At 48.8% G+C, this 14,122-nt stretch overlaps 2 protein-coding genes across 3 annotated transcripts; one reads left to right on the top strand and one right to left on the bottom strand.

Annotated features, from left to right (window-relative positions):
- Positions 1-642: 642 nt before the first annotated feature.
- ctcf (CCCTC-binding factor (zinc finger protein)) lies at positions 643-9,346 on the top strand. Of its 2 annotated transcripts, none has more exons than XM_056598996.1 (15): positions 643-734; positions 945-1,125; positions 1,338-1,453; positions 1,666-1,758; positions 1,842-2,021; positions 2,185-2,409; positions 2,511-2,673; positions 2,850-3,020; positions 3,647-3,780; positions 3,966-4,086; positions 4,209-4,358; positions 4,488-4,831; positions 4,941-5,076; positions 5,190-5,447; positions 6,119-9,344. In XM_056598996.1, the coding sequence occupies exons 2-15, from the start codon at positions 957-959 to the stop codon at positions 6,373-6,375; spliced, it is 2,517 nt and encodes an 838-aa protein (XP_056454971.1). In that variant the 5' UTR covers positions 643-734; positions 945-956; the 3' UTR covers positions 6,376-9,344. The 2 variants fall into 2 exon arrangements, with proteins under 2 accessions (XP_056454971.1, XP_056454970.1); XM_056598995.1 differs by having other exon boundaries at positions 658-751; positions 6,119-9,346.
- On the bottom strand, positions 9,019-13,909 carry cpa5 (carboxypeptidase A5). Its single transcript, XM_056598997.1, has 11 exons — positions 13,805-13,909; positions 13,038-13,119; positions 12,292-12,426; positions 11,707-11,811; positions 11,337-11,438; positions 11,086-11,187; positions 10,629-10,739; positions 10,461-10,551; positions 9,852-10,051; positions 9,567-9,651; positions 9,019-9,311 (listed from the first exon to the last, which is right to left on the bottom strand). The coding sequence occupies exons 1-11, from the start codon at positions 13,867-13,869 to the stop codon at positions 9,124-9,126; spliced, it is 1,266 nt and encodes a 421-aa protein (XP_056454972.1). The 5' UTR covers positions 13,870-13,909; the 3' UTR covers positions 9,019-9,123.
- Positions 13,910-14,122: the final 213 nt, after the last annotated feature.

Genomic DNA, 14,122 nt, shown 5'->3' with positions numbered 1-14,122 from the left:
TTTTCGCCTGGCGCCCCGCAAACAAGGTCCTCCTGAGGGAACATTGTCTCCCCTCGTTCCACCACGGTGGGAATCCAAGTTGTTGTTACGCCGTTTGCCCGCTTGTCTCTATCTAAAGCCACCTAGAACGGCATACACAGTGATGTATAACAGCAGAGAGCTCCCTCTACGATTCGGCTAGGAGAGGTACAAAAATACGACTATATGTGCAATGTGTGAAGGCGACCACTTGTGTATATATTGGATGAATGGTCGGTCGCTGTCGAACTTAGTCCATTGCTGTGTCTTAAATAAATTATTAGAGGCCCCTTCCTAATTAATCACCATTGACTCTTGATTCAAGAAGGCAGCCGTAGGGAATTAGCGGCCCTATATGAACATTTTCAGCTAATTAATAATCAGTTCCTCGTTTAAAAAAAAATCTTCGGGCAACTTCGCCTTATAGTTGAACACACGTCGGCACACAAGCATTTATATTTATATATATTTTTAGGTTGACAGCTTAATAATTGTTATGTGTCTCTTCTCTAGTTCACGGTTAATGTACTGAAAATGTGTGGCTGATTCAGTGCTCTGAATAATCCTTCCTTCCCCTGGCAGGCTGACAGTGAGAAAAGGGAGAGAGGCTAGCTGGAATATCAGGCTGAGATGAGATAAAGGTTATTGAGCAACGAGATTCTGTGCCAGGAAGCTGCAGAGGTTCTGTCAGGAGATGTTCACATTGAGTTTTCGAGGTGCGATGTGCTTCCAGGTAACTCACAAAAGGCTGAGCACCTGTACAAAACCTTGTATTTATGTTCCGTCAGTGTCCGTTGGATGTGACATTAGCTACATAAAGTTACAGGAGGAATTTGTAGGATACATGTGAGTTACAGTATTACCATTTGATTGCGTACCCTCCACCGATTTGGGAAACTAAAGTCTTCCACATCGCTACCAATCAGAGCCTACCCAGCATGGACCAGGGGACGGCAGAGGATGTCGGGGGTGTGGACGACCCCACCAAAGACTACCCCTCGATCCAGAGTGTCCACAGCCAGGAGGACATGGTGGCAGATCTGCTCCAGCAGGCAGCCGAGGCCGGCGGAGTGGTGGATGGGCAGACCGGGATCGTGCTGGACCATGGTGAGGGTCTGGCTCTCAGGGGCTGGCCACATATGGATTCAGCAGCACAAACACAGACATAACTCTGACTCTGCAAGTGTACACTTGTCGTCTATTTAGACGGGTGGTTTCATCCTTGTTTACGTTCAATCGATCTTCTCGGGATCATAACTTTTAAGTTAGTTGTATGGGGTGGCTTGTTGGTAACCGGCGTCTTAATGTGTTGTGTCCAGGCGACGGGATGGAGGCTGTGCATAACCAGCAGCAGCTCATGGAGGAGGGGGGTGGAGGCGTGGAGATGATGGTGATGGAGTCCCTGGATCCAGCCCTGTTGCAGATGAAGACGGAGGTAAACCGCAGCCCTGTTTCAGTGCCCAGTTTCAAATCCCTCCTAAAAACTCTTATTTTCTCTTGCATTTAACTCTTGATTTGTACAGCCCTTTGGTCAACTGTGGTTCTAAAGGGCTCTAAACATAAACTTGACTCGCCCAGTGTGTTTGATTTGATTTGGCCCATAATGTTAGCCATGGATCCGGGCTGATCAACTTGCTTTGCCTTCAGGTGATGGAAGCTGCAGTAGGTGGAGGGGTAGCTGGTGGTGCGCATCAGGCTACCGTGACCACGGTGGACCAGACGCAGATCATCACCCTGCAGGTCAGAGCAGTGCCTGGAATGATGAGTGGCGGTCTGATGAAGGCGTGTGGAGTGTGCCTAACCAGGAGACGGTCTTGTGTTAGGTGGTGAACATGGAGGAGCAAGCTGCCCTGGGCCTGGGTGAGCTGCAGCTGGTGCAGGTTCCCGTCTCCGCCTCCACGGTCGAGGCTCTGCAGCAGGGGACCTTTGTGGACGCCACTGCCATGCCCAAGGACGGTGACCCTGTTATCTGCCACACCCTGCCCTTGCCAGAAGGCTTCCAGGTAGGGAAACGTTACTTGCATTCAATTGATGTGCATTACACCAACACGGGTCACGTCGTGTAGGCAATTTGGACATCCAGTTGAAGAGGCCCCTTTTGGGCAGGACATTAGTACCCCCTTTCGTACTGTTATTTGAACCTCATTCTGTCGTGCTTCCAACCAGGTGGTGAAGGTGGGCGCCAACGGGGAGGTGGAGACGGTGGAGCAGGAGGAGGAGGGGACGGAGACCCATCCTTTGGAAGAGGAGGACGAGGTGGAACAGGAGGTGACGCAGGTCCTGGAAGGGGAGGACGAGCCCGCTCAGGTCCAAAACGATGACTCGGCCTGGTCCAAAGACCCCGACTACCAGCCCCCCTCAGCGGCCCTGAAGAAGTCCAAGAAGGTGATGGTAAAACATCAACTTTTACTGGCTTCACTTCTAAAGATTCAAATTCTGATCATGGTGTGTATTAGAATATTGAGTGCCTGCGGGTTTGTGTCTTCTTCTAGGGTAAGAAGAGTCGTCTGCGCTACGCGGAGGGCGATAAGGACATGGACGTCAGTGTTTATGACTTTGAGGAGGAGCAGCAGGAAGGGCTTCTGTCTGAAGTCAACGCTGAGAAGGTGGTGGGCAACATTAAGCCGCCGAAACCCACCAAGATCAAGAAGAAGGGTAAGGGACTCATGGTCCACTCAATTGCATCTCTAGCACCCCCTGCTGGTGGCCAGTTTTAGTAGCAGTAGTGTATTTTAAAATCCTACACTAAAAGTAACTATTGACCAAGCATGGAAGCATGAATAAAATGGTTGAAGATGGTTCCAACCAGTGCCCTGTGTTGCCCCGTGCAGGTGTGAAGAAGACGTTCCAGTGTGAGCTTTGCAGCTACACCTGTCCTCGTCGCTCTAACCTGGACCGCCACATGAAGAGCCACACTGACGAAAGGCCCCACAAATGTCACCTGTGTGGCAGAGCCTTCCGAACGGTCACCCTGCTCCGCAACCACCTCAACACACACACTGGTAGGCCCTCTTCACACCCTAGGGTCAGGGTTAAGCCCCTCAGACTCTGAAGTAGCACTGGTAGGCCCTCTTCACACCCTAGGGTTAGGGTTAAGCCCCCTCAGACTGGTAGGCCCTCTTCACACCCTAGGGTTAGGGTTAAGCCCCCTCAGACTGGTAGGCCCTCTTCACACCCTAGGGTTAGGGTTAAGCCCCCTCAGGCTGGTAGGCCCTCTTCACACCCTAGGGTCAGGGTTAAGCCCCTCAGACTCTGAAGAAGCACTGGTAGGCCCTCTTCACACCCTAGGGTCAGGGTGTGTGAACACCCTAGGGTTAGGGTTAAGCCCCCTCAGACTGGTAGGCCCTCTTCACACCCTAGGGTCAGGGTTAAGCCCCCTCAGACTCTGAAGTAGCACTGGTAGGCCCTCTTCACACCCTAGGGTCAGGGTGTGTGAACACCCTAGGGTCAGGGTTAAGCCCCCTCAGACTCTGAAGTAGCACTGGTAGGCCCTCTTCACACCCTAGGGTCAGGGTGTGTGAACACCCTAGGGTTAGGGTTAAGCCCCCTCAGACTCTGAAGTAGCACAAGGACTAAGCCCAGAAACCCAACAACACTTTTTTTTATGTTATTTTCTTTTTTCTTGCAGGAACCCGTCCTCACAAGTGCACAGACTGTGACATGGCCTTCGTGACCAGTGGAGAGCTGGTTCGCCATCGGCGCTACAAACACACCCACGAGAAGCCCTTCAAGTGCTCCATGTGTGACTATGCCAGTGTTGAGGTACTTTCCTCCAGCTCAGTGTTCACTAACCCTAACGCTAGAGACTACTGGATTCTCAATCCAAGAGTTGAATATCAAAGTTGTGCGGCGGGCAAAAACATGATTACACAAAGAAACGTGTGTAAAGCTTCCAGGGCTAACTGTGCTGTATGGAGCCTCATTACCTTTTACCCCCCTCTACCCAGGTGAGCAAGCTGAAGCGCCACATCCGTTCCCACACCGGAGAGCGTCCGTTCCAGTGCAGCCTGTGCAGCTACGCCAGCAGAGATACCTACAAGCTGAAGAGACACATGAGGACCCACTCAGGTACGCCCTGCTGCCTCCTCTGCTGCCTCCTGGGACTCTCCACCTGGCTGCGTTCGGGTAACACTGGTTTCTGGAGGCAATGGGGTTGGTGGTTAATCTGTTTGTGTACCTACCCTCTCTAGGAGAGAAGCCATACGAGTGCTACATCTGCCATGCTCGCTTCACCCAGAGCGGCACCATGAAGATGCACATCCTGCAGAAACACACTGAGAACGTTGCCAAGTTCCACTGCCCCCACTGTGACACAGTCATCGCCCGCAAGAGCGACTTGGGTACGTTTTATTAACATGCTGCAGCACATCTGTTTGCTCCTTACTCTGGTTCTGCAGTCCGTGCTCTCTGCTTTTGCGTTTCCCTATTTCTGAAGATGCTCACCCTCCCGTGTCTCTCTTCCTGGCCAGGCGTTCATCTGCGAAAGCAACACTCGTTTATCGAGACGGGCAAGAAGTGTCGCTACTGCGACGCCGTGTTCCACGAGCGCTACGCCCTCATCCAGCACCAGAAGTCCCACAAGAACGAGAAGCGCTTCAAGTGCGACATGTGCGACTACTGCTGTCGGCAGGAGCGCCACATGGTGATGCACCGGCGCACACACACGGGGGAGAAGCCCTACGCCTGCAGCCAGTGTGAGAAGACCTTCAGGCAGAAGCAGCTGCTGGACATGCACTTCAAACGCTACCACGACCCCAACTTCATTCCCACCTCCTTCGTCTGCCCTAAGTGTAGCAAGACTTTCACACGCCGGGTAAGCAGGCTGCTGTAACCAACGGCCCATTGTCTTATTGGCCTTGGTCTCTCACCTCTCGAAGACCCTCCTTCAAACGTTTGATGTTCTCCTGTCCTTTCCTGTCCAGAACACAATGGCGCGCCACTCTGAGAATTGTAACGGTGAGATTGACGATGCCGAGAACGGAACCCCAACCCCGAAGAGAGGCAGGAGGGGCCGCAAGAGGAAGATGAGGAGCAGGCGAGACGAGGAGGAGGACAGCGGTGAGTTGGGGGCTCGTGGTTTGGTCCGACGTCAACCCTAGCGTGCATGTGGAGTCGCTGCAATGACCATCGGGTCGTTTGTAATGCATTTTTGTTTTTTCTTTCCTCTGAAGACGAGGATCACGCTGACCCTGACCTGGACGAGGACGAGGACGACTTGGACGCTGAGGAGGAGGAGGAGGAGGTGCTGCTGCAGGAGGAGGAGGAGCAAGATGCCATGGAGCTGGACCAGGCCCCTGCCACCGTCCCTGTCCCCGCCCCCGAGGAGCCACCGGTCAAGAGGAAACGAGGACGCCCCCCAAAGAACGCCCCTAAACCCGCACCGACGCCCACCAAGTCCCCCCGGGTCGCGGCCAAGGCTGCTGCTACAGGTGAGAGGCCCCTGGGATGTACACTACAACATACTGCTACTCTCAGCCCCTGATCCTATACTGCTGCGTCATATATCGTAGTGGTCCTGGTGGGCCTCCTCCCGGAGCTAAATGGTGATTTACTACTATGAAGGGATAATGGTTAGAATGCACGAAGCGGAGGGGTCTTGCTTCGCCCTGGGGGGCTTATTTTCGCTGATGACCGGCTTTCTATGCATTATCCCGCTTATTACACGGCTACTTTATACATTTTTATTTTTATTTTTTTCCTTTTGTTTGATTATTTGTAAAGTGTCGTTGAGTACTTAGAAAAGCGCTATAAAAAACAGATCAATTATTATTATTACTTGCCAAAACGAAAAAAATAACTTCACACGGTGTCTTTTCAAAATTTTATGTTTACCCAAAAGTTACCATTCGTAGTGTTGATCAGCAGGGAAAAAGTTTGTCGTTGACGTCGCTTGGCAACCGAATACGCTGGGGTTGATAAGTTATGAAGACGTGAATCGAAGGCCAAAAATCGGTCACTGTATGCTTAGCAACGATCAATCATCAGAAAATAAACAACCGCCGGGAGTGGGGAAGGCCCATGCCAGTGAACGGAGCTCCAGCGCCTTGAGAAGAGCCGTGTCATAAATGTATTGTAATAAGTCTCGTCACGCCCCTCCCAGCAGCCGCCATCATCCAGGTGGAAGATGAAAGCACGGGAGCGGTGGAGAACATCATCGTGAAGAAGGAGGAGGCTGAAGGCCCCACGGGCGCGGTTCTGGAGCAGGTCTCGGAGCTGACGGTGGAGGCGGTGGGTCTAGAGGCGGAGGAGGTGGAGGCCGTGGAGGTGCAGGGCACGGAGGACGAAGCTGCGGCGGCGGCGGCGGCGGCCAACGGCGACCTGACTCCAGAGATGATCCTCAGCATGATGGATCGGTGAGCAGGCCCCGGCCGTACCGGCGGCAGCACACGCAGATGGATGCCGAACCAACATGTGTAAATTGGCAGGTACACAGCTGGGCACATCAACATGCACACATTGGCCTTCATCCACCGTAGGAGCGCAGATACCCGGTTGACATTCAATTGTTACTGATTCTTTATTTTTCGTCTGCTCTATGCTGCGGGTTTTTCGTTGCCCAAACTGCTGGAGCTTAAAAAGGATTTTCAAACATAGGGAAGACTCGTACTAACATCTGTAAATATCTTAAGTGACCTAAGATCCGCACACATTGAATCAGCTCATTGACTCCCACAGTTCTGCCCCATGTTGCTGCAGTTCTGTCCACACGTACAGGTGTCCTTTATTAATTTGCTTTATTCAAGACCCCTAGATTAATTGTTCTTGATCCGAGCCTATCCTTTTTTGTTTTTGCTGATGCCACAATCTCTCACTTGGAAAATATACTCTGAAACGGTAAAGAGTGGTCCTCTCATGCACCTGAAGGATGGTCCTCACTCTGTTCTTTATCATGAAAAGAGTCATTTTATGCTTAACTAAACCTCAGCCACCGACAATTCTCCCATTTTAATTTTGAGGATCTAGTACTTTTTTCTTTAATCAGTAGTTGGCCATGGAGACCTGTTCATGTTAATGCTAGGGTGTTTGTTTTCATCCAATACCGCCTTGCCGTAAAGCTCCGCCATCAGACGGACACCGGACAGTCTGAGGGTGGAGCTTTACATGTCTGTTGTTTATTAGCAGTCGTTTGCCACTAATGAGACATTTGATATGTGTGATCATTGACCTGTTTGTACCGTGTTTCATTTAATGGGAATTATCAATGTTAACTGAAGGGTGTTTGCCTGTTTTTTAGACCAACTAAAATGGAATATTGACCAGCGGAGTAATGGACCGAATATCTATTTGAGAATAATTGCAACCGTTTTGATGCTAGATTTAAGTCAGAATGCATTATTCCATTTTAATGCTTGTTCGTTGCTCAAGGCTGTGTTTTCAAACCAATCACCAAGAAATTCTCCTTTTTTATTTTTGTTCTCTGTAAATAGAAATATTGTTTTTGTTTTTTACCTTTTCTGTTTTCTTTTGATTTATCGTGAACATTTTAATCCTTTTGTAGTGTTTAGTTTGGTCAGAGTGTCTGTCCTGTTTAGTGACGGTAACATGACTGATGTTCACCGCTAACAGAAAAGCCTTCACGGTGTGCTAGGTAGGCTGTATTCTCTCCGATCAGACGGCACGGTGCTCGACAGAACGATGGGGAAACAGCCACAGCTGGCAGGGGATCCCAGGGGGAGGCGGGTGGACCCGTCGTGTTCTGCCGCTAGTTCTTATCTTATTGTTGGAAGGGAAATTGTCCTGCTTGAACTGTCTGTTTCAGGAAGGGACAACGTGGAATTGTCTAAAGGTTTGTAAGATCTGTAAAATAGGCTGCCATTGCTTTAGTATTTTGAACTGTAAATTATGTCATTACCATAAATGCTTGGCTGCAACATATGAAGCTTTCCCTCTACAGTTGTATTTCCCTTGTTAAGCAACTAAAACACGTTGAATTATTTAGTTTGCCTCCATTGTTCTCTAGTAATATATAAATATATATTTTGTATTCTTTGCTTTATAATGTCACAGTTCTTGTGGCCGTTCTCCTGCCCTACCAACATCCCAGCTGGGTTCAGTAGTGCTGAAGCTGTAGCCGCAGATGGCAGAAATGAGTCTCCATATTTTTCTTACGCCTGTTTTTAAGAACATCGCCACTGAACCACGCATTTACCATTTTTCCTCGTTCGTATGTAATTATCCATCGAAGATAGCGTTTTATTTTTTTGGTTGAGCTCTTATACAGTTCTGTAGGATGGTAGGGTTTTTGTAAATCTGGCTGCAATATGGATTGGAACTGAGACTGGTCTGACAATGAAACGATGGATAGGGATTGGCTGGCCCTTTCGGTTTTGTTATGAGAAATAACTGAACCATTTCCCCTCCCGTTATAGCAATAGCCAATCAATGGAGTGTAAACGCCTTGATTGATCGCCTGAAAAGCTCCCATCAGTTCAACTGAAATGTGTAACTGCCAAACTCTATCCATTGTGGTAACCACAGGAGGCTATGCCTACTGGTTTATATAGTCAACATTCAGTCGTTCCCCCCCCCCCCCCCAACCCGTTTTAGTTAAGATCGCAGACGTCTAACAACTTTGGCACCGTGAACATTAACTGTTGCGTTTACAGTCTTGTTAACCAGGAGGGGAACATTGACTGGTTGAGTGAAATGGAAGCTCTGTTTATAATGCTCCTTTAAAAGATCGTCGCCTACATTGAGAATCCTGTGATCTTCTCTGGCTTTGAACACTGCTCTGGTATAAAGACCAAGGAATGAATGATTATAGACTGCTTGTAATGTTTGCCTGAGATTGAGTCAACATGTTCTTGGAGATATGAGAATGTACCTGTACAGCTGATGAACAATAAAAACAAACATGCCTACGGACTGACCTGTGTGTCCACTGACTTTCTATATTAACTGTTCAAGATTAAGATGGGGCTAATGAGATTAATGATTTCAATATTTTTTACATAAATAGTGGAACGATATTGGAAACTAATGTAGATTAACATCCCTCAAAATAAAATTGCATGGGAGTCATGATGGCGGTTGAGTATTTTATTCCACCGCGTTCAGGGAACAGGCATTGCACCAGACTGTCCCTAGCATTGGTTGTCGGGCCACCTAGTAGGAGTTCCTGCTGCTGTGATCCATGATGGTCATCAGGGCCAGCCACGTCTCCTTGGCAGTGGGCAGGATCTGGTTGGCAGGGAGGATGAAGCCATAGCGGCCCGTGTCTCTCAGCTCAAAGGTGTAGGAGTACTTGATGCCCTGGTCGTAGGTCCAGTCAATGGTACCGCCACTGGCTTGGTCTAAAATGATATTACAATCTTTGAATATAAATACAATGGTCTACTCCTGCTTAATGTTTTTGACATCTGCTTGCTGCCAGATATTCCTCTAACGGTCCAGCTGAAAAATCAGTAATGCTATTCATAGGACAAGGGTCCTAGCTAGGTTAAGGGTTAATTCAGAACCATTTGAAGGTTTCCTACCTCTTTAAAGTGTGACACTATTGGATAGCATGGTGAGATGTGTATGGTGTGAGTATTGTTGGCCGAGCTTACAGATGGTGTTGATGATGCTGCCGTAGCGATAGCGTGTGCCGTACAGTGAAGCCAGGTTGGTGATTGCCTTCTTGGCCAGCTCGTTCTGTCGGATCAAGGTATTAACATGTTATGATCTTCAGATTATTTTTGGAAAACGCCTCTACTCCATTACAGTTGCATGGCGATATGTTTCCATAGTAATAGTACAGGAATTCAACCACAACATTGATTAAAGACGCATTGCTTCATGCATGATCCCCAACACTGCAGATGGACAACTGGAGGACCTGGCCCTGAACTCACCAGCTCCCCGTGGTCTCTGGCGGGGCTCTTGGTGAAGCCGTAGGGGAACAGCAGCATCTGGGAGTAGGCATGGATGGAGACGAAGGCCTTCATGTTGCCGTGGGACTTGACAAAGTCCACGATGGCCTTGACCTCGGACTCGGAGTGGGCGCTGGGTCCACGGTACGTCTCGGCGCAAGGGCTGCTGCTGGCGCCCGCTCCTGAGCATCAGAACCACCGTTAGAACGACGTGAACCAGTGGGAGAGCAGGGAGACCTGCTGCTCGACATTACGCTAACCGGCCTGCATTCACATAGAGCTTTATTCCTCAGCGCTTTACAATACGGCCGGACATCCACCCGGTCACGTACACAATCACACCGACGGCGGAGTCACCCATGCAAGGCGACAGCCGGCTCGTCGGGAGCAGTAAGGGTTAGATGCCTGGCTCAGGGACTACTCGACACTCCAACCCGCTGTACCTTCTGAGCTACTGACGCCCATCGTGGTTCAGGTAGGAGCCATCGTGCCCGCTATACATCCTATGCTTGTTCATACTAGGTGTTTTAACATTATGAGCCGTTGCTTTACAACAGTGAATGCACCGAGGGTGACTCCAGGGTGCCCCACCTCCAAAGCCTGCATCCCAGTTCCTGTTGGGGTCCACTCCCACACAGGAGGACCCGGGGTTGGGCTTCCTGGTCTTACGCCACATGCGGTTCTGTTAAAACAGGATGGTTAGGGTAAGGGTTAGGGTTAATGTGTTTGTGTGTGTGGCAGCATCCCAGCTCGACTTGCCTTGGAGTGAGTGTAGGCGAAACCATCAGGGTTAGTCACAATCTCCAGGAAGATGTCCATCTTGTCGAGGATGGCCGTGAGGACCTGGTCCTTCCCATACGTATCCACAATCTAACCATTAGAGAAGAACGGTAGCCTGTTAACCTCCATTCAGGGCTGAACAACACATATACATAAAGGCAATTCACACACCAGGGAATAGTTAGACTTTTGTGGTTATATTACACTTCAACAACCACACCACAGTGTGGCGTATGTCACATTATTGAATGGAAATTCAACAGTACGTTTTTCGTCATATTAAAAATCTAATAATCATACGAAAATAGTAAAGCTATATTTTTCCATGGACAATTGTTACTACCATGTTTGAGCTAGCATGGTTTGAACCAGTATATTTGTTGGTCCCATTGACTATGGCAACAGATGTGGCCAAGTGTGTAGTTAATTCACTTACATTTTTGGCAAACCAGGTTCCGCTGGCCTGAGTGACCCATTCTCTGGAGTGGATTCCAGTGTCGAGCCATATAGCCGGGCGACTAGTCCCACCGGTGCTGAACTACAGGAGAGTTTATCATTATTTAGACGAACACTTTCATGCAGAGAGGGACAGAGGCAGAGTGAGAACGCGCACCTAGTCACACAGAAGGTTTCATCGGCCTCGGTTAGATTTCAGTCAAGGGTAAGGATTATATTCTGCGGGATTACCTTCAGCACGTTGATGGGGAGGCCCTCGTAGCTCCGACCAATCACAATCTTGCTGACCAGGTTGGGATTCTCACTCACCAGCATGTCCTGGAAATTGTAGATCTGAAGAAAACCAAAGTCTGTAAGTATATGGTGAAATTAAATTTCTTCTACGCCAACCACACCACTACAATTTTTAATTAAAAATAAAATATGTACTTTGCATATTATAATATGTGTAACATTTATAATTAATTTTAGTATTAGTATTATTATATATATTTTATTATGGTATAATATATTAGAGAAATGTCTAACAGCATTGTAGCATTGCCTTGACTATTTATTATGTTGTAATTAGTTAAGAGTTTGATGCTGGTTGGTTACGAGCCTCTTCGATGGTGTGGTATCTGGAGTAGTCGAAGGCGTCAGTGTTTCTGGGCTCAACATCACGTGTTGCAGCGTCCATCTCTTCCGCTTCCTCGTCCAACGCAACCTGAGAACGAACAGTGCACATATGTCTCTGACTACTTTAAGGAATCGTATCTTGCGTTTTACGTACCGTCACGTCTAAATGTGTTTGATCAACAGAAGTACAGTCGTAGTACAACTATTAACAATATGAAAAAAAAAAAAGTTTTTTTTTATTTTGTGTTTAGCAATTGGCGACGTCTAGTGGTTAAAATGAGTCACTGCAGTTGTGTATCTAACGGTTCTCAGAAACAAATCGTGTCACCACCAGGAATATTATCATCGTCCTACCCCTCGTCAAATATCCGATCAATAAGCCCAATGTATGTTCTAAGAAGCATTTTAATAGCTGATCGGCATGCTTTTAATTCCTCTGTCAATATACCAATAAGTCCCTTGAAACATATCCAACTACGTCCGATTGTGCCAACTCTGACCCCGTATCTCCGTCCGCTCGTTCTCTCAGCGCTGCACCTCCGTACTGTTCTCATGCGGGGTCGTGTACCTGCAGGTCCCGGATCATGATCGAGTACTGGATCTCGTAGTAGTCCAGGTGGGACTTGACGGTGCTCAGACTGAAGGCGGGCACCCTGATGTCCACAGGGGTGCTCACATCACGCACCCCGATCCAGATGTCCAGCTGTCAGGTCAGAAGTCAAGAGGGCGGGTTAACCGGTGAGGGAAGGAAGCATGTTGATTGGTCATAAATTCCAATGAAATGAAAACGCACCGCAACATCACAAAAATAGATGGTGTGTGTGTGTGTGTGTGTGTGTCTAGTGTATTAATGATTTACCCTATTTATTTTCTGTAGAGAATAGTTTACTTTAAAGCTTTAAAAAAAACAGTTTTTCAAGACAATCTTCTCCTTTTATATTCTTGTCAGAGAACCGGCTCCAGACACCATTCGGCCGCTCCCGTGCTCCGTACCCCCCTATACCTATCCTAATACCTTATGCCTTTCTTCACACCCCCCCACACAGCCCCTGTTCAGCACCACAACCAGAGACCCAGCATTTAGTCACACTCACTACAGGCCCATGAATCCGGCCTAATGGAGTAGCTAACTACAGATCTCTAGTGTGTTTCTGTCTGCATGAAGCAACAAGCCCTGTGTGTGTTGTGTGAGTGGGCGAGCGAGTGAAGGGGTGAGGGGGGGAGAGGGTGAGGGGGGGAGAGGGTGAGGGGGGGAGGACGAGAGGGTCAGTGGGGTGAGGGTTGAGTGGGTAATGGGGTGAGAGGGGGTGAGACCTGCAGGTGATCCAGGGCTTCCAAGTCCCGGAGGGCCGAGAGTTGGAGCTCATCCTTGGCCGAGATGCGCAGCACCTGGTGCCTGGTGAACACGCACACGCACGCACACACACACACACACACACACACACACACACACACACACACACACCCATTAACACACACACACACACACACACATTAACACACGCACGCACACACACACACACACACACACACACACACACACACACACACACACACACACAAACATTAACACACAAACACACAAATAAACACACAAACACAGTTTGTAATCGCTTTTAAGTAATATTAAGACCCATGGCATGGGTCTTAATATTCCTCCTACTACACGGTACTGTAGTAGGAGGAATACTATTCCTCCTACTACACGGTGATTGGCTGTCTTCCATTTTATTGGCCCCCCACTGTCCCTATCTAACTTTCTATTGGCCCGGAGTTGAGAGAACCCCAAAGGCGGAAGTGGTCTTTTTACATTGGTAAAAATGTATTTTTCAGCAAACTGACACAGCTTTACTACATCCAAAGTGTACGTATCCATATGTTGGAGTATCACGTTACTTTTTTTTCATTGATATGCACCTGTTTTGTTTTGTCTATATTTGTGTGTTGCAGGTCATTGTGTAATTTCCCTAATATACACATTTACCCATCTCAGTCTCTAACTCACTCACTCACTCTCTCACTCACTCACTCACTCCCTCACTCCCTCACTCCCTCACTCCCTCCCTCACTCACTCACTCACCCATCGAAGGTGTCCCTGGCGAGGACCGCCAGCGACAGCGCGGCGAACACGAGCAGTGCCTTCATGGTAGCAGAGGAGAGTGTGGCCCCCGGCGCGGGCCCCCGGCTTTAAGCTCCTGACGGGGGGGCGGAGGGCGGGGGCAGGGGCTGGGCTGATGTGGTGACGGCCCAGTAGTGGCCTCGCTTCAGGGGGGTCGGACCGGGGCCCGGCTGTTCGGGTTCCCACGGACGCTGTTTCGAAAACGTGTCCGTATCAGTCCCGTTAAAGTTTAAAGACTTTAAAACTTTAATATTAAAGTTTTGAAGCCCACCTTTATTG

The sequence above is a fragment of the Gadus chalcogrammus genome, chromosome 9 (assembly GCF_026213295.1).
Source record: "Gadus chalcogrammus isolate NIFS_2021 chromosome 9, NIFS_Gcha_1.0, whole genome shotgun sequence".
Taxonomy (NCBI): domain Eukaryota; kingdom Metazoa; phylum Chordata; class Actinopteri; order Gadiformes; family Gadidae; genus Gadus; species Gadus chalcogrammus.
The sequence above is the reverse complement of the archived record's forward strand: the minus strand, read 5'-3'. Positions and strand labels throughout refer to the sequence as shown.